Consider the following 21,382-nt stretch of genomic DNA (forward strand, 5'->3'; position numbering starts at 1 on the left):
GACAGATCTCCCAAACATTGTATGGTGTGCACTTGTTTGTGTCACACTCAATTGCATCTGCAGCTTAAATTATTGAAGTTGCAACAAGTCTGACTCATCTTCCACTGCTCTAACAGACTTATCATCTGCACAAATCTCCCCACTTATCAATTTGATAAGGAATGATACAGCTAGACTATTAGACATTAGAAAGCATTTAAATTTATTTGATTTAAATTGACAACCATAAATGGACACTATTAACAGGGGAAGCCCAAAATTAGCGATCATAAATCTCAATTTCTCAAAGCAAACTTCAGTAGAATATTGAAAGGTGAAATGCAAAGTGGACCAGTAAAAGCCAAAGTTAAAAAGTCATTACTTCTTTTAGAAACCATATACGTGGATAAAATTTTGTTATTTCAGTTTTTACTGCAAACATTGCATCCAAATTTAGGAAAAATCGTTTTTGCATTTTGAAAACATGAGTTGGTCCGTTTTAGTAATAAAATTGGCCCACTTTGCACTTTTGGTTTGTAGGTTGGTTCAGCAAAGCTCTCCTAACAGAAAACAACTAAGAAACAAAAAAATTACAGATTAATCTATTTGACACTTTATAATATACCCAATTTGTGATACATAATATTATTAAGTATTGATTGGTCCATTTTGGCATTTTAAGTGATGGAGTTGGTTCAGTCTGATTCAGAAAATAACTGATAAATCTGTTTTGGACCAACAGTATTCATCTATATAAAAAAGTATAAAAGATATAGAAGATGGAGATTGGTAGATTTTACTATTTCATAGATCTTTTTTATTTCAAAAACAGTGAGTAGATAATCACAAAACTGAAAATTTGTGAAAATGCCTGATTTGTTTTTTTGAAAATGCCTAGTTGGTTTGGTCTCTGGAAAATTTTGTAAAAGCGTCAATTTAATAAAAAAGTATTGTCCATTTTGAGGTCAGCAAACTAAATTTGTATTCCTTCTCATGAACGAAAGGGTGATTAACATGGATGGCTTGGTTTTTTAATGTGACAGTGTCTCTACTGTTTTTCTATTTCTTCTATTTAATCCATGGATTCCCAAGTGTAGTGGTTTCTTGCTAATACATTGATATGTATAATACCAAGATGGCCAGTGTGAAGTCCTCTTAAAATTCTATATTGAGAGATTCTAAGGGTACATGATCTATCTCTGAGATTCTATTGACTAGATCAAATCAGTAAGTCCATATACTATCAGAGCTTCAACTCATTTATTAAATGAAACCTTTAAATGCGAAAATGTCCACCAACTTTAAAATGATTATAGTCCACCCATTACCAAAAAAAAACAAAATCCAACCAACCTCGGCCCATATCAATCTTACCTTAGATGATTAATTACATGGGTACCAAACGAATTTGGCCAAAACTTCAATCAAGGTTCAGACAAAATCCTAGCATAAGTACTACTCTGGTTAATACTTTCGGTAAAATCAGAAATCTGTGATTTGATTGTGCAAGAGACAAGGGCCTGTGTAGCACAGTGGTTATGCTTGACTACTCTCAGGTATTTGACCCTATCAACCATAATATGCCACTGGTGAAGTTACATGTGTTGTGTAACACGGTCTGCGAGGGTGCATGGAAAATTTCAAGTCTATACGAGGCCACTGGTTGTAGCGGTATAATGAGTGAAGATAGGTTCTCCGTTCTAACTGTACCCTCCCTATTTTCAGGCCAATGAATTGGATAAAATTATTTTGAACCCCCAAAAATCTGCTAGGGATATTTTAGGAGGATGGGGGATTGTTTTACAAAAGTTTTAAATATAAAGGTGGGGCATAAGGTACCTTATTTGAAAGATCTCTTGACAAAGTTCATTAAAAAAATGGTTTTTCTTTATACTGCTGTAAATTTACTGAGTTAAAAAATTTTAAAACAGCTTTAACAGGTTTTTATTGTTACTTTATTAAACCAATAAAACTCCAAATGTTACACAACATTAGTTGAGGACCTACCCTTCCCCTAAAAACAACTAAGAAAGTTCACTTCACAAAAGTTTGTTTGGTACCACATACACCCCACCTTTACAATTACAAATTTCCCAAAAACAACCTTCCTCTCCACAAAAATATCCCTTAAAGATTTTTGGGGATTGTTATATAATTGCATGGAATTCTTTCGCCACAAATGAAAATTTTACCAGCCCGAGCCGAGTGGTAGGCTTCACTAATGCTCAGCCATTAAGTAAATCAAAATTTTTAGATGAATCTAATAACCATGCAGTAAAAAACGTTTTCTGTTACAAAATGATAGATAATATTCAATGAAGGAAGACAAATATCCATGCAGACGGTCAAACAAGTAGAACACTGCTGACCATTCCCCACACAATCTCAACCTGGTGTCGAGAGAGAACAGAAAATGTTTGTGGGAGAAATTCGAAGTAATGAAGCGTTGAAGCAAGCAATAACATATCAATGCTTCAGTCATAGGCAGCAAGATTAGTATAACTGAGAAATGTATGGTCCAGGAGCGGAGAGCCAATTTTCTTTGCATAATAAGCACACCTAGTTTTCCATGAAAATTGATAAAAGAATTTCTCCTTAAAAATTCAGTCATCAGCCACTTTATGCATAGTTCATGAAGAAAGTCGACAACTGTTTGGATGAGCTAAAATTTGAATGACGTCAGTAATTTAGCAACTTTAGTTTTGGTGATGGGCAAAATGGGACAGAATAAAAACAATATTTTTTGTATAGGGTTATATATTTTTATTTTGACAAACGTAACTAAAACCTTCCATCAAAAATTTAAAAGAGTCAGCGAACTATATGAAGATTGACTATTTGGCTGAAAACGGCAACTTTCAGCCTCTTTTTCTCGCTATTTACATATCTGATAGTTGTTTTTGATTCTGTCAAGCTAAAAATACATAAATTCAGAAAACGGTTACTGTTTAATATTTTTAACCCTTTTGATACCCTTATATTTGACCTCTACCAAAACTAGCATGGCTGATGATCGATTTATTTCTCAGCAGAAATTCCTCTCTTGATTTCAAAAAACTAAGTTGTGCATTTAGAAAATACAAATTGTCTCTCAGTTCTTAGCCTACAATGAAAAGTGCTGTAACAACATTGTTAATTATGTAGAAGGGATAAAGCAGTTGATTCACTTTAAAAAAAATCAAGATTTGACATCATTCACATTTTAATGCATAACAGTATTATAAGCAGAACCAGTTAGTAAAGTTTAGAATTTTGATTTGCAATATTCAGCGACGCAGTGGTTAAGCCACACCCAAAAAAAGTGTTTTGTTCAGGGAGGTACAAGGAAGTCAGTCAAACTACACTTTTCAGCAGGTATATAGAGTGAGCAAGGCTGAACTAATCAGAGCTACAATCTTCATTAAGTCTTTGAGTATAATTATACTTGAAAACACACTGTGTTTTCGAGTCGTTTTGGGAATTAGGGTTAGAGTGTGAGAGGCCCAACGTTTGTGTCTCTAGGAGACCAATCTAGGAGTACAAAGGGCCAAGACTTATAGGAGGGTATGAGTATGGAATGAAAATTTCAGTAATTTCCAAACGCAGCATGGAGAATTTGTACGACTATTATAAAATAATAGAAATAAATTCAATGAGTTTTATTGGCAAAGGCTTGTAACGGTTCTTTCCAACTTACATTGTTTTAAAAGAATCTTACTCCATAACTGCCTTAAAAAGTAAGATTTATTTACACCTGAAAACATACTCACGTACTTTGTAATTCACTCTTTCCAGACTTTAATTACAATTTGTCATTGTTCAGAATGTTTACATTCTTATCACAATTTTGAATTTTAACATTGAGTGTAAGTTCAAACTTTTACTGAGGTTCGTATTCATTCCAGGCTATTAAAATTTATTCTTGTCTGCAATTATTTTGACCACATTCCTTCCAGGCTTTAATTAGTACTTTTGCCTTATTTTGAACATTCATGTTCATATCACAATCTAATATCTTATCTACAATTAGTGCAAATGGGTGATATGGTCTTATTCCTCCCAGACTTTGATAATATCCTTATCTGTATCTATTCAATAGAAAGGGTGAGTTAAAACCAAACATCCAAGGAGGAACTAACTTCCTTGTTCATAGAGGAAGGAAGTTTAAATAATCATTAACACACTAACCACCTTAAGTCTTTAAGTACTGTGAATGTTTGAATAACAACCACTTTGCTACTGAATTTTGTTACTTTCAATAAGTTTGGTATCACTTTTGAATCTGGAAATTCTCACCCTAAAGTAAAGGCTTCACTTAACTCTGCTTAGCTTCTACAAGTAATTACAACTAGTTTATAGCAAAGAACAAAATTCATGGGCCAAAAAAAATCATTGCGTTTTGGATGTACAAGTGTTTTAGACCATCTGTGTCACATATATAGTGGTCAAACTTCCACCTTAGAACAGAAATTTAGTTTGGCGAATTCTCCATTAAATCGACCCTACAGAATTTGTTTTAAGTAATTTCAACTCTGTCAAAATATAGTGTGTTCCACAAACAAAGAGTCACATGTTCTAATCTCAAAACCCTCAAATACAAAGACACTCATGTTGTACATCATTTTAAATGTCTTTGCATCTTAAACACTTTAGCGAAGAAAAAATGTAAGGATCTTTATTTGTATAAAATCACGGTCTAAAGTGTACAGAAAACAGTTTTTGTTTTTTATTGAGATTCCTGTGATATAAACCCACACACACCAAAATAAAAAATGTTTTCGATTTGCAATGACACAAGCTTTCAAATAATACGATGCACAGCTGCATTTTAAAAACTTAATTAACAGTGAACTTTTTTAAAATATAGAAATGCCCATAATACAAAATTTTAAGTGGTAAGGGAAACTTCCGCTACGTTAAATTAAAGGCCATACGAAATAGATTAACTTTCACATTTAAAGTTCTTTTCTCTCTACCCATTACAAAACTGCGGCAAATAAACTATATTATGGGTTTCAAGACATTATAGAGGGGCAGTATGAAACATCCTGTATATTATATTTGTTATTTTAAAATAAAATTGTCCCTAGCAAACAAACTGGAAGTAAGTCAACCATGTTTTTGAGACATGTTAAAGATCTTCACGAATTTCATTTTATGTTAAATGTTCAAAATTAATTTTTTTGAATTCACGCAATGTTTACATTACAGTCCAGTAAATGAGGTGGTGTCAAAATACATCGCCACCTGGGGCTTAAATTTGACCAGGGGTTTAATAGAACTGGGGTGAATAATTTCATACTTATAGAGGTCATTTGGACTAATTACTGTTGAGTGAGAAGCTCACTTTCATGTTAATGTGCAGATAGACTCATGAGGAAGAGTGTGTACCAGACTGGTTAAGTACCATCACACTATTTCGGCACAGTGCCCAAGTCCATACTCAGAGCGTATTTTTCAGACAATTTTAACGATGCCCAGCCACACGTCTATGTGAAGGGACTGTGTCGAAGGACTAGATAGCTCAATCTAATAACTGTAATTCTTACTATCATTTACAAAATAATATGTGGGATAACGGTGGGGTGGCAAAGCGTTGTGACAGGGTTGTGGTGGTGGGACATGAGGGTCCGCCTGAATATTTTTTCCATGGTCCGCCAAAGCTGAGTACGACCCTGACTGCACCAGAAGGACTATAAAAAGGATGTAATAGTAATGGGTAAGAAAGAACAGAAAAAGCAGACAGTTCCCCCCAACTGTAAACAATAATTATATTGACTGGCTTTGTGGAGACAAGCTTTGATCTTTGTTAATTATAACATTGTACAGCACTTAGAGTAACCTCGAATATGAGTACCATACAGAAATCTGTAGTCTATGAGACAAATGCAAAAGTTTCGCAATCTGACTTAAGTCAGATAAAGTGTATTTCCTTGTTTATATATTATCACACTGCAATCAATTTAAAATCTATATTTTTGAAGTGATTTTCTTGAAATTTGATTATTGTTTTCCAGGTATAATTTTAGTTTTGACTCAAGATTATTTTAGTTTCAATGGGGAAATACTAAAATTTTACATCTACAATTCTATTGTGATTCAAATGTCACATTTTAATCCCTTGTATTGTTTATTTTTTACACCTTCCTCAGTTATTTTTCATACTTCCTTACTCTGTGAGTAATCTCTTCGCTTGGTGATTATAGAGCTAAGTTAAGAGTAGGAAACTTATGTGATAGATCATTTTAGCTGTCACAAAAATTGCTAGTAACTGCAGAAGGCCACCTGAGTAATTTTGTATTCCTTCTTCATACTACTAAGATGCCAAAATAATTATTTCCAGAACTGTGCAGTAAATATACAAGTGCTTTGAAGTTTTTTCCTTCTGGAGATAAAAGTTTCTTTAACAGTACTTACCTTGTTGGAAGTTTTTATACAGCTGACCACATAATTCTGTAATTAGACCCACTACCAAAGAGGTGCATCTTCTCTACTGAAGACAAATGATAAAACTTTTTGAGATGATTGGTGAGAGAACGCTTTGCTCATCTTGCAGTTTACTCCAACTCATTGGATGATCAAATTGCATACAGCTTTTGAAGTCTCTCCATGGTCACAATTTTGAAATTCCACAGAATGATTGATGAAAGTTTGATTAAGCATTTGACAATCCATTCCCTGTAATATTTATCCCGCCCCAGAGTGAAGAAGGTGGCAATTCAAGACTATTTCAGGCCTATCATCCTTGACTGCAGCTATCCATGAAAATAAATATTTACTCTACTCTTTACATCTATACCAAAGCAAACTTTGGGGCTGAGTTTATTTTGGAATCTGTCTTCACCTGCATTAACCCCCTGGATGACATATACCTTTGTAAAGCATATCAAATCTCCCTTGGATGATGCAAGTGTTGGAATGCAACTTTGGAAATTCTATTACAGCTATCAGCGAACACAGTTAAGGCAGCAATGCTTGGGCCTCAGCCTCCAAGTAAAATTGTAGGACTCCTTCACTAATTATATTAATTAACCATTTTATCCTCATGTAACATATTTTGGTCTTTGGGTTCTTAATTGTATTTGATTAATAAACAGCCAATGTCAGCTAGTAACAAAGCTCTATCACTTGCTTCTTCATTCTCATCCTTCATTAACATTAATTTCCAAATGCATACATAAGTATGTAGACATTTTGAATATTGGATCAAATATTATTTATAAAGAAATAATGCTTTTAGTACACGTGTAAGTTGAGGAGTTGGTGACCCCAGAGTCTAAGGTATCAGACTTAGCGATAGTGCAGGTTCATATCCTTTTGAGTGTTGACAAACAAAAATGAATCGTTAGACACGTAAATCAACATCAGTTAACCATATTGTTTCTGCAATTTGGTAGCACTGGGTACTTCAGCTGAATCTCTCAGTGGTTAATAAAACACCCTATGGGCACGAAATATCCCAATTGTGGGTTTTTGATGTCTCCATGTTAGGAAGAAAAGGAACACCCTGGTAGATAGCATTAAGAACTGTCTGAAGCGACGAAATCTTATGCAAATTGATTATGCACAAGAAAAGACAGCGTCATTGGCTTGACAGAACCATCTCAATGACATGTGTTTGGAATGTCTTGTTACATAAAAATTATTTGACACAGGATTTCAAATTATCACACCATCAATGACATTGAGGTTGTAATCTTTTAACTCTCTCAGTGCCAGACCACCTTTTTTGATATTCTAGTCCGAAGTGCACAGGAAATTTCAAGGTTTTATCCAAAACTACTGTGATTGTTTTTGAGATTAGCACACACCGATTGAAAACATCATAACTTTGTTATTTATTGTTAATTTGTATGATTTACCTCGTTTTATGCAAATATATATATATATATATATATATATATATAATGCATATGATAAAAATGACAAAAAATAAAAATGTATTCTTGGTTCTTGTTTGGAAATTTTCATAGTCCAGAAGAAAGTGCTCAAAAAATCCCATGCTCATTAAAACCAAGAACATTTTATTTTCAATATACCTGCAAATTTTTATGAAAATAACTAAAAAATAAAAATAATAAATTTTGTGTTTGAAAATTGATGTCCGGCCATTTTGGTTTCGGTTGTTGTCATTGTTTAAGATTGATTTGCTGCGTTTCTGCAGTATAAAATGTGTTTAAAAGAAAGAACGTTTATTCATAATGTGAATTATTGCAAAATACATGTAAAAATACAGCATTATATATATTTGATATTGACAATCCGGGGAAAAGAAGTTGAAAATCTTTCACACTTTTCTTAAAGATACCCACCTGGATTTGGAAACTTTGTGCAGGTTCATAAGATTGGAATTGAAAAGTTGAAAAAGGTTCTTAAAGATAACTTAGCCTATAAAGGAAGGACAAGAATAAGACAGTTTTTATGGAAATGTATATTTATTGGAAGTGAAAAGGTACAGCAGTAGCATTGTTGTGTGAGGTATATCTGTTCTACGATTACAGTACACTACGATACAGGTAGACTTGTTCCGATGTGTCATTAATTGTATAATCTTGCCTACGAGTAACTATTACAGGATGTCTTAATCTGACTTAGCTGTTTAGTTGATTCGAACAAATAAGTGTATGGTAAGTTAACTATGGTACGTTATAAATATGGGAGTCATTGTAACACTCGATATACAACACATTTAAAAATCTATATATGTAAATATTTCCATAAAACTTAAAAATTTCAATAAAATCTGCCAACTCTCAAAAAATATTTCTTTAAAAATACAACATATGCAATTTAATTTAACGATCTAATAAATTGCTTTTCAATTTCTCTTGATATGTATAATAATATATAATATATAAAACACTATAAACCATAATAAGCTCTATATATAACATAAGAAGCACAGTTTTATCTACATTTCTATGTACAAAGCTTGTTAAGTAATATTCGTTGTATGTACAAAATAATGACTAAAACGTAAAGTTAAAACTGGGTGTAGATGGCACATTACTTGACTATTGCACTATGGTATGTATACTGAGGGAGGTACTTGGTCTCAAAAGCACCGCCGAATTACGAATTACGTGGAACCGGTTAAGTACAAACAAACACAGATTGAGCAAAACGGTTCGAAAAAGTATGAGTCGGACTAAACGTATGTAAACTCATTCTACTGTACAGAAACAATGAACTAGCCCACTTACAGGGATGCATTTAAGGCATTGCTAGTGGGGCGGACCCCGGACTGCTAGGAACCTAAGTTTTACTTATAGGATGTATAACCTAACTTACTCTATGTACAGATATGACTTGAAATGACTAAATTACGCTATTGATTCGTTAAATTCTACAACTCTTATCGAAATTTACAACTTAACGGTATTAAGAACTCCGAGTACTAGAGTAACAAAGCGTATTTCATTGCCTTCCCCGGAGAGGGCACATCCACGCCCGCTCAACAAACAAACGCGCCGTCACTAACACACAACCACAGGAAATGTCTTAAATTCAACCAGTCTTACCTCCGAGAGTTCTAGTCTTTAATATTTATCACAATTTGGACTGCCAATAACTACGGCTGGTGGCGTCAGAAGTGAATATCCCGCACATCCGTGGGCGTGCCGACCTTGCTGTGCTGCCCCTGCTCCATCAGCTTCTCCGTCTGATCCACGGAGACGGTCCGGTCCGCAGAGGGCTCGCTGGGCGCCCTCGAGTTTCCGCTCATTGTAGCAGTTACTAGCTCCTCGATCTGGGTCAGGCAGCTCTGCAGATAGTCCTGAAACAGCAAACATTGCTGACTATTTCATTTGAAGCAAATTATTTTAAGAGTTCAAGATATCAATGAACCTTCCGGTCAAACGAAGACTGGGTACAAGTACAAATGATGTGTCACTTAATTCGGGGCATCCTTATGGATGTTCAGCAGTGGCACATCACTAACCACAAATGTCGAGATTTTGGGGTGCAAGGGTAATTCGATAGGTCTAGTTGCAGGAGATTGTTGGAGACTGTTGGAGTTGGTGGCATTCCCTAAGATGCAAAGGGCTAGCCTAGACATAAGGGTATGCAAACCCCTGCGTGCTTTGACTGGAGAGGCTGGTTTTGAGCTGAATTTTCCTTCTTCCAAGGGAACATGACTCCAACTTATCCTATCCAGAATATCCTGTCATTTATGCCATTTCATAAGCTTCTTGTCCTAAAAGAACACAAAAAATTGCACCTTGCTATGGTTATACTTTTTCTTGTGAACTAAAGTCACTGGTAACTAATTTAGTTTCTTCTTCAAAATTACCATTTAATAGGGTTACATAATGTATTTATATACTGTCAGAAAGAGGCTACCCTATGGCAAAATCATTAGTATAGGGTAATGGTATCAGGGCATAACCATGTCATCAGATATCCGGATCCATTCCACAAATCAATTTCCCAAGAATGTGAGATAGGAGATTTGCAAAATCCACAAATGTCTGCATTTACAGTACAACATTTACATTTTACAACATTTACAATTGCAATGGATGAACAATATTTGTCTCAAAGGAATTTTAAAATTATCAGTTTATGGGAAGGCTGTCATGTGTTAAATACGTTTTAATAACAAGTTGTACACAATATCAAATAATTTTGACGAGGAATTAAAAGTTATTATGACTAATTAAAGAGACTAGAAATGTTTAGGTTGCATAAAAATAAATGCTTGATGTTTGAAAATAACTGGCATATTCAGAGACTAAGTGTTGGTCTGAGTATTTAGGAACTGATTTATACACAATGAGTTTTAAAGGCTTATCGCATCTAAAGCTAGAAATATAATTAATTGTGATATCATCAAAGCGCATATTTATTTAAAGCGATCATGTAACAAGAATCACGAAGGGGAAAACAGTATAATGAGTTTCTTTTATGTGGAGCCGTGCCAGTGAATGGGCGTGATGGGTTCTTTTGTGGCGGCGAGCATAGTACTTTGATTCGGGTTAACTGAAGGCCGGCCAGCCGGCAGACTCACCATCTCTATGGACAGTATCCTCTGCAGCCTGTCGAGCAGTTCTGGTAGAGGCACGTTGTTCTTGGAGGTCCAGGCGAGTCCGTGAAGCGCCGCTGCCACACTCGCTGCCGATATCATACTGGGAGTGTACATCGAGAACTTGTAGTCTGCAAACAGACAGATACCGTCAATTACAGACCTATCGTGTTCCCTCCAGTGATTTCGAAATTCCAAAAAAACATTCGTAATGTTAATATTTCAATTACTAGAGCAACAAGGTTTTAATTTGAAGTACAAGTTGGCTGTGATTACTTACATAAACTAAGCCTAATTTAAATAGAAAAAAATCAGGAGAGTAGAAAAACTACTATTATTTTAAAATACGAATTTTGTTTACACACTATAATGCAATTTTTCATGAAATACATAATTTTTATTATTTTGTAATACTTTATGTGGTATATTTTTCGAATTACGTAGAGCGTTTTACAAATCGTTGTAGTATGTTTATAAATTGTGAAGTGCCAACAGACAGATACTGTCAATTACAGACCTATCGTATTAACTCCAGTGATTTCGAAATCCCAAAAAGGATTCATAATATTCATATTTCAATTACTAGAGCAAAAAATTTAAATTCGGTGAAGTACAAGCTATGATTGCTTATATAAATTAAAACATAACTGAAACAGAAGAAAATTCAGGAGAACAGGAAAAACTGTTCAGAATATTTTTAAACCAAATAAAAGTGTTTTTTATTACACACCATAATGTATATTTCATGGAATACACAATTTTTATTATTTCTTTAATAGTAATAGATTTACGTGGTATATTTTTCCATTTACGTAGAGGGTTTTACAAGTCGGTGTCGTATGTTTATAAACGGGCTCCGTTCGCTCATAAATTTTCACGCAACTTCTCGTGCTCGAGTGAAGAATCCTCAATGGAATCTCACTGTGTTAAAGGACGGAGAGGAGAAATCATCATCCCCTTTGTAATTAATTCCGAGGCCGAATTCTTTCTCACCTTCCATTACGATTTATACTGGAAAGCGAACGGGGGACGAAAAAAGTGATATAAGACAAGTGTAATGAGTTAGTTAGAATGTTAAGTGAAGAGGGTCTAATTGAAGGGGGCTGCGTAATTAGACAACGGGCCGGGATCGGGGGAATGTGTGTGCGGTCGATGTCTAAGCGGGCGGCCGGGCGCTGTGGGAGGGGAACGAGCGGGTGTCCTTGGTGCGGTGCGGTGCGCCGTGTGTCCGGACCCACCGTGAGAAACGCAGACCCAACTCAGACCTCTCGGCCTCTTTTCAAACAAGTAAATATAGTTCGTCCACCGAAAGAACGTACCTCGGGACACAAAGGATAACTAAGGTCCTTGGTCGATACTTTGACAGGAATCACGACAGGTTGCTGGCTGGAAGGAAGGCGGGGCTGGGCGCTGTGCGGAATCCGGGTATACGGAAGAGGAGTAGTTGAAGGATGACGGGACGATTGAAGCTTCTTTTGGAGGTGGAAATGTTTTGCACATGTGGATAAAATTTGGTTTACTCTTAAGTTTATCTTGAAAAAGACAGAACAAAGGCGTTTTATTACTAGGGAATTTGGAATGAAGAGAAAAACGCAAGCATGAAGGGAAAAACTGAGGGTTGAACCTGAATTCGATCATTTGACACTGTAAATGCAAAATTTAAGCCAAGCTTTATTTCCAAACAAATGTGCTAGCAAATTATAGCATCTTGTCCTTCAAATTGACCGTAACAATTTAAAATACACTATCTCCATTTATGAATATAGTAACGTTTTATTCTTTGTTTGAAGTTAATTTTTGACGATGGGAAGGATTATGAAGGAAACAGGATTTTTTCCGGACATTTGCCATTGTTCAGTGCAAAAACAATCAGTAACACCTTAGGGGTGTAACATTTTAGGCAGAAAAATTTAAATCAATACTTGAAATCGTAATTTTTCTTGACCATCCACGTTGAGAGAGTGTACAAAAGCCGCATTTGTCGAAGCAACGAATTAACTTATGCCGGCTCTTTAGATAGAATGTTAACTTTGAACAAGTCTTGGAGTTATTAATCAATGAGCAAACAAATTGAACAGTGTCGTCTTGCCGGCGCCAGCCTTAGCATGTGACGTGGACTGGCTCGCAACTTATCAATCTGCCGCACTCCACAAGCACATAGCAACAACGGGGGTTTGAGGTTATAGCAGCACAGGGAGGGTCTGTATGAATTTCTCTTACAATGATATTTAAAATGTATACTCCAATTCCATTGGGGAATCTAGAAGGTGTGATATTGAGTCATAAAATGCAAAGGTTCAAGTATGACCGTGGCTTAAAAAATTTTTAAAGCGATGGTTGATTTTTAAATCGGTCCCATAAAATATGCTCGTGCATTGAAACACGTTCAGTGTTTGAAGTCCAAACGATGGGTGGATTTTAAAGTATTTAATGTGCATTAATGGGGATATTTTTGTGTTTTTGTGCGTTTTTAGGGCAGTAACCATGAGTAGTGAGAGATGGAAGTGCGTGGATACGTGGGGACAGGGAGAGTCGAGAGAAGCTGTACTGCAGACTACAATGTAGTGCCCCCCATATGTGGCCCCCGACGTCTGACTATAGGCTAGACGCTAGACGCTCGCTTTATCACCCAGGCGCGATATGTTGATTTCATTGCACTCTAGCACACCACACTCTGCCACACCATCGCCATTTTGCACACCTTTATCGCCCGTGTTTGCTCGCTTCCTAGGCGGGTCTCGAGTGGATCCCCATCCCTGTTACGCAATGGGATAAGTAGCGGCCGATACGCCATCGGTCGCTTCAAGCGATGCACTTTGCTCGAGGCCAAAACGCCGTTACCTGTACCTGTTACTTCAACACTGTTATCACGGTTTATTTGATGTGATACTGCGCTCTTTACGGGGTGTGCCCTTCACGGTTCTCCAACGGTTGTTGGTTGCTTCGATACTTTGTAGAACTTTTACGATTGAATGATTATTTCAGCAAAGGTGTAAGCGATGGAAGGCCGTAGCCGCAAAAACTGGGAGGATAGAGGCTTGGTTTCATGGAACCCCAACATTATAGTTGCATTTCGGGGAAGCGGGGTTTGAACACCCTAATTGACCCCCTGACTAAGCCCTTAGCCGATTTAGTATCGTTAAATCTGCGCGAGGGTCCAAACAATTCTTTGTGACACCAAATTTAAATCGAGTCCATCGTTATGATCGATGTAAACAACTCGATTGTCTCGAACTCGAATGCCCACGGTCAGCAGAATTCTCCCGATGATGGAACTGACAAGGGGTGATGTAATGATTCGACAAAGCCACAAGCTGAGCCGAGTACAGAGGAAATGTGCAGCGAGGTGCAGAGTGCAAGTGTACCGGGAAGTATGACATTGACAGACAGCGCAGCGTCTGGCTCCGGCCTGGTCGGTGGCACGAATACCTTGCCTCTGCCACGTGGCAGAGTCCTCATTGCCGTGTTTGTTCTGGAAATGGAGTATGCGACATGCGCCTACCGAGCGGAGATGGCTCGGAAATATTTCCTCGCCTTCACACTACGCTGTGTTCAGAGCTGACTCACCGAACCTGGGAGCACGAGTGAATCAGGTCATAGATTTACGACAATCGTAAGGAAACGTTCAGAAGATATGCTATCGCATGTCGTTATTACTGATGCCGCTTGCTGATGCTCGATTTCGCAAAAATGGGCTGTTTTCGTTTGAATTACACATATCTAAAAGAACTTCCTCGTTATATCCGTCTACATGGTTTGGGCATTTTGTTCTCGTTTCCAATACAATAGTAAATAACATATTATGTATTCACACAACGTTTTAACTGCAATTCATATCTACACGTTTCGGATGTATAAAACCTAAATTAGTAAGGATACCACTACAAGGCCAATAAGCGAATAAAATATAATTTACAATATTTCGTTTTGTTAAATAGACTCTGAACATTCAATTGAGGATTGCAATGAAGACTTGTTCAGCAATTATCTCTTCTACGTAACACGAAGAGATGTGAGGTCGGCGCGAATGTGTTGCTAAGGCTGCGTTTTTGCGATTAGAAAAATCACAAACCGAATAAAATACTTTTATAGTCTTTTCAAATCAAGAACAAACAAAACACACACATTATATAATTCAGCCGATGTTCGTCAAATGGGTAGTAATCGGGGAATGAATGAACCGATGTTTTTGAAAAGACTGCTACTAGTCGGGTATGGACGTAGCATTCTTTGAGATAGGATGTTGCTATGACGCTTATTTCAAGGTCACATTGATCTTTCACTAAACGCCGGCGGCGGCGGCGTGGGGTGTGGGGGGGGGGTTTCCGGTCTCTCCTCCCCCACACTAGATAACTATGATATACTGACCGTATACAATTTGGGCTGAGGCTCGAGCACTAGCGGCCCAAACAATAAAACATTAATGTAAGCCTAGGGTCACACTCACTGGAGGCCGAAATTAATGTTCGACCAGATCCATATCATACATACTAACTTCAACGCAGACCTTGTTTTCCTTGGGATTGTATCGTCATTAGACTTTATAACCGAACTAGGAAATTCATTCTCCCACGTCTGCGCCTCGTCAATTTATCGTCTATTCAGAGCTCCGATTCTATCTGTAGTTTAAGCGGCAGCACGATAAGATAACTAACCTTTATCGGGGGGAGAAATACGGTAAATAAACATCAACAAAACGGTGCGACCAACAGAAAAATACTTTTGATAAATTACTACTTCTGTATGTCTGGACTTCAGTATTGAATTGGAAATTGTGGGAACTTCGTAAATATGTGATTTCCGACTGACATTTCATAGGTGTCCATACATAATATTAATCACATATGTACTAGGAAAATGTTTAATGTATTGTTTGCTTAATAAACCGGGCGAAAAAGACATTACACGTTAAAGAATGAAACACATTTAAAAGTAGACGTCTTTAAACCGGCTTTTACGATAATAATAAATTAATCACTCCAATACATTAACATTACAGAGTGTACCAAAATAATACAATTTAAACGAGGAGTTGAATGAATAAACGAACAATACATTCAGTAGCTAGGCTACATGGTGCAACAAAAGTGTATGGCTCAATTGTATATCAGCTGTTGACGCACAGAAGCCTAGCCCAATCAGCTGTTTTTAGACTGTTATCTTATCCATGAATGAGTTGCTTGCTCCACACGGTCAGATGGTCATTGCCAGTCATTAGTAATTCTAGTACCAGTTTAATTAGCACTTCCGGTCTCCCAAAACCGGCGACAATGTTGTTCTAATTATCATAGGCCTACACAAAGGATGGAAGAAAATTTAAATATTCAACTTCCGTCTTTTTTCATTCATGAGCTATTTGTGGCTAGAGTTCATTAACCTACAACTCGTATATTTTCAACTACGTTATAAAAAATCTTGTATGAGATGTCCTTGGGTAATTTATTGTAAAACGTGATGTAATGTTCGTTAAGCAATAAGTTCAAATAAAAGATAAGAACTTTTTGCCCAAATGTTACTTTTGAATTGATTGTAGTAGTTGAAAGTTCAAATGTTAAATAATATTGTTTCGGTAATTGCATTTCTAAAATTTATGAGTCGCGTCGTCTGTAAAAAGAAAACGACAAGTATAATAAAATATACTGTAAATGTGTAACATTTTAGAGAAATAAATAAAAACTGGTACTTTTAATTTTAAATAACTTAAAAATATTATTAATCTGCTAGCTGTTTGGAATAAACATAAATTTCCATTGTTTAGCGTTTAGTATAAACCAACAGTTTAATTTTTAACTAAAAATATGTGGAACTATAAGAAGAAAATCAGTATATTAGGTTATTACTTGTGTCAAGTAAAAGTTGAATAAGGAACCTACCTCTTGCACATAAAGCTATGAAGGTTTGGGCGTGCCTGCGGACCATGTGGCATTCACAGGAGTGAAGGTCGAGAGGAATCCTGGAGAGGATGTGGCACAAGAAGTCTTGCGGAGTCACAGCGGAGATCTCCCACTTGAGTTTGGCCAGCACCAGTACTTCCCACCTCTGGAACACCAACCATAAACCTACTTTACACACCATAAACAGATGTGGTAGGGCAGGAATGGAGGTCCAGAGGGATTATGGTAGGATGTGGCATAGGAACTCTGGAGGAATGTCGGCAGAGATCTGCCACTTGAGTTTGATCAGCACTAGCACTTCCCATTTCTGGAACAACAATAAGACACACCCTTTACACACCATAATGAGATGCGATGTCACTGGATTGGAGGTCGGGTGGTCTCTGGGGGCATGTGGCGCAGGAATATTGTATGATAAAAGGGGTGTTCTGGAGTTTGGCCAGTACTATTACTACAATTCCAATTCCTGGAAATGAACACGATAAAAGAGGTGATCTGGAGTTTGGGCAGTACTATCACTCCAATTCCAATTCCTGGAAATGAACATGATAAAAGAGGTGATCTGGAGTTTGGCCAGTACTATTACTCCAATTCGAATTCCTGGAAATGAACACGATAAAAGAGGTGATCTGGAGTTTGGCCAGTACTATCACTCCAATTCCAATTCCTGGAAATGAACATGATAAAAGAGGTGATCTGGAGTTTGGCCAGTACTATTACTCCAATTCCAATTCCTGGAACTGAACATGATAAAAGGTGTTCTGGAGTTTGGCCAATTCCTGGAACTGAACATGGCGCTTGGTGGTATACACAAATTTGCGACACTGCTGGAGTGGAAACTGGAGGAATCTTATACAGTATGTGACACAAAAATCTTTTGATGTGGTGACAGAAATGTCCTTGACATTGCTAACATTTGTGGAACAATAATCAAGCACGTGATTTACTCCTACTACATTAAGACATGATGTCATAATAATGGCAACTGGAAAGATTTCCTGGAAATCTTGTGATGTAATGAAATATATATTAGCTCATTGGTATGGTAAATAGGCTCATTGGTTATATGCCACAGTAGAATAAAACATAGCGACATTAATGTCACTACCCGGCGGCGTCACCCTTGTTTTAAGTGCAGGCCGTCAAAATTCGGGAAAATGTGTGAGTCGGCGGCCGATAATTCTTGAAAAGAAAAACTATTTTTTATTTAAATTTGATGTTAAACTGTATAAACTATGTTATACACCAGATATTTTCTTTAGTAATTATCCTATGAGGCAATGTTCAAAAATGCCAAAACAACAAGGCAGATTTTGTTTTTTTTTTTTATTTGAATAAGATATTTTTTAATACATTTTTAGTTGTTGGTGTGTGTTGAGGAAGAAATCACACAAAATCGAAAAGATCAGACTACTTCATTTGTAACTTAATCTTTATTAAGTTGGTGCTGCACTCAAAAGAATTAGTACAGTGCAGGAGTCTATGTAAGTACAAAATAAAATAAATGTATGCTTATTAATTATATTAAACGTTAAAATGCGTGTAATATTCGTCAAAACATGTGCAACTCGAGTCAGAACTGAAAGCAATAAGTTCGGTAACCTCTTACGCTATGCATTTTAACACCCTCAAAACCACTCGTCCTACCAAGCATTAAAGTCTCTGAAAAGTGCATCAAGATTTACAATGCATATTTTCTCTGTCTTGCACATCCGCAAAGTGAAGTCACGAGTGAAGTTTAGTTTTTATTCGTATAGACTATAAGAAATTTCTAAAATTTAGACTCAATATCTTGCGTAAAATGCAATTAGTGCATAATTTAATCGAATTAATTGCATAATAAATTGCTAAATGCACGTCTGTTGTAGTTATGAAGCTCATACTAGACCCAATCAAGTAGAGATTGGATTGTTTTGATTTAACGATTGGGGACTTAGCATTTACTGTAGGTTTATATTCTGTGGATATCCAATTGTTTGAATAATCGGTTAATGATAAAGGGGAAAGAAGATTTTCAACAAAAATTATGATGGTTGGAATCATAGGTGTTAATGAAATCCCAATTAGTAAAATTCTGCTTGATCAAAGTGTCTGGAATTAACGCCATCTGGTGGACAATTATTTGGGTGAATCCTATTTGAATTTATTATATATAATAAATATAAAATATGTAGTATATTCCCTATTTTGAATGTTTATGAATGCCACGAAGTGCAAGAGAATAAACCACCCACTAAAGCACTTAGGTGGCTTATTTTATAGTTTCCTCGCCGTGTTAACACTAAAAGGTTGTTTGTTAACACCATTGTGGTGGATGAAAAGGGTGTTTCAGGTAATGAAAACGGGACAGAACAGGCACGCTCCTAACAAAAACGAGGGCACTCTCCGAGCGGCCATCGGTCATCCGACGTCCACACTTTCATCCGGGACCGAACCGACCTTCGGTGTAATGAAAAAACTGGTTTTCGTTTTGTTAAGTTAATGACGAAATGAGTCCAAGTTAGCCGAGCCCCTCCCCCCCCCCGGCCTGGGCGGGTAATAAGGCGGTATACCCCTTGTAATCGGCTGAACAAATATCATTTTTGAATTACGACCGCTAGAAGATTAGACTAAAATTAGTAGGATTTATAAAGCCGCTGTTCCAACCCAAACAGACAAAGGGAGATAGTGAGAGACACAAACTGGCCACTAATCCCCAAGCACAACACGGAGGGTGATCCGTTAGGGGCAGGAAATAGCTGGCATTCCTCACAGCGGGTTCCGCTACCCGCTATCAGTAACTGGGGTACACATACGCTCGGGGTGTCACGGTGAGTCCAGGGGCTGTAAAGATAAACAAGAGGAAGGAAACAACAAAGCTGTCATCTGTGACTACATAATACCGTCTTATCGCCACGCATTCCGACGTCTTGTGGGAAACTACTTGGACAAATAGGAGGTAGAGGAATATCTGTTTGCGCTGGGGCGGCCACCCTAGGCGTTAAACACCTACGAATATATTCATGTTTTCATTTGGACCGGTAACAAGACGATTTCCATTTGGAACTGGATTGCGTAAGGTTTCTTCGAGGTGATTTGTCACAAGACAGCTAACACGGCTGGATTCAAGAGAAGTCTCGATTTGGCTGCAGGTAGTTAGAAGAAGTTGATAAAACACAAAACAGTATAAAAAATACAAGTTGAAAACAGTCATTCCCGCTCAGGAGAAGTAGGTAGATTTAGACAATTGAAATATTATCATTTACTTTCATGGACAATTTTGAGTTGCCTCGAAAACCGTCCAAGGTACAAAAAACTGTTTATAACAAAAAGTTTAGAAAATATTGTAAGCATTCCAGGACACTTCGAAAATTTTGTATAGCTTCGTAAATGACGAAATTACGAGCATTTAAAGTTTGAAGGTTTGCAATACTGAAACTATGTGGTGTACCACGTTGGCCAATGATTGTTGCTGAGATATTTACAAGATAAATCTTTGTTTCTCGGGCTTTTCTTGGGACAGTTATCGTTTCTAAAAGAAGCCGCGTTATAAAACATAGATAAACTTTTTATCTAGGAGTAGTTTTGGATCCAGGGCATCACTCTCGATGAAGTTATACAGAAATGTTCTGGAAATGCTGCCATGAGAACAATCGCAATAGGCTGATTTTGTAAATAAAGTAAAACATTTGAGTAATATTTCATGTTTTTCAATTTTTAACTATCTTGAATAAATCTTCGTTAAAAATACAAAATTGTAAGACGGCATTTCTAAAAAAAATGCTACCAAAAAGTCCGATCTCATCAGCGTCCCCCATAAGTCTTTCGCAGAATATTCACAAGGGCCCAGATATAAATGCGGGCGTAGAAAACCCAAAGTGTGAAATGGGTGCGGCTCGCTCTGGACAGCGAAATCTAAACAGAAAAGAAAAAGTTGACGACGATTAGTGTAGCCCGTTGAGGGCGAGAGTGATGGTCCTGCCCGGCCAGGGTCTGCACTATCGGCAGGAATGTAGAATAATCAACCGACCCGCCGTGAAATCTATAATGTCTTATTAACCGAGACTCCACCCCGGGCTGCCGCTTCTTGTTACGTTTTTTGTCGGCGAGGGATGCGAGTTATTCGGGTAACGATCATCCCACCGGCCGCGATTGGCCGCCACACATTCCTTTGTTTCGTTCATACATTCAATTACTCGGTTAATGAATGGTGTTTCGCGGAATTCTTGCGGAAGTAAGTGGTGCGCGTGGTTTTGGTTGCGGAAGGAATACTCGGATAATTCTTAAATATGTGACAAGTAAAGCCGATTCCATCGATAAAAATCCCACAAATCCATAATTAAAACCCTACAAAGCAATATGTACTGATCATGCCCGTGTACTTTTGGAAACAACAAGGCAATCTTTCAAATAGTGGTTGAAGGAGAATGGATGCTTTGAAAAACTAATATTCTCTTCCAGAATACGAAGAATCATCCTAGAACTAAAAATGACCACCCGTGAGAATATAAGAAGTAGAGGATGAAAC

The 21,382-nt window shown here is 37.0% G+C and overlaps 1 protein-coding gene across 1 annotated transcript in view; it reads right to left on the minus strand.

The window, feature by feature from the left end:
* Window positions 1-8,374: 8,374 nt before the first annotated feature.
* The window catches only part of LOC124363211 (G1/S-specific cyclin-D2-like), a 30,052-nt gene continuing 17,044 nt past the window's right edge, over window positions 8,375-21,382 (minus strand). Inside the window, exons 3-5 of the mRNA XM_046818372.1 lie at window positions 16,855-17,020; window positions 10,967-11,112; window positions 8,375-9,733 (exon numbers count right to left, since the gene is read on the minus strand). Coding sequence (XP_046674328.1) covers window positions 9,545-9,733; window positions 10,967-11,112; window positions 16,855-17,020 — 501 coding nt within the window. The 3' untranslated portion in view covers window positions 8,375-9,544. The remainder of the gene's footprint in view (window positions 9,734-10,966; window positions 11,113-16,854; window positions 17,021-21,382) is intronic.

This window comes from Homalodisca vitripennis, chromosome 5, assembly GCF_021130785.1.
Source record: "Homalodisca vitripennis isolate AUS2020 chromosome 5, UT_GWSS_2.1, whole genome shotgun sequence".
Classification (NCBI taxonomy): Eukaryota; Metazoa; Arthropoda; class Insecta; order Hemiptera; family Cicadellidae; genus Homalodisca; species Homalodisca vitripennis.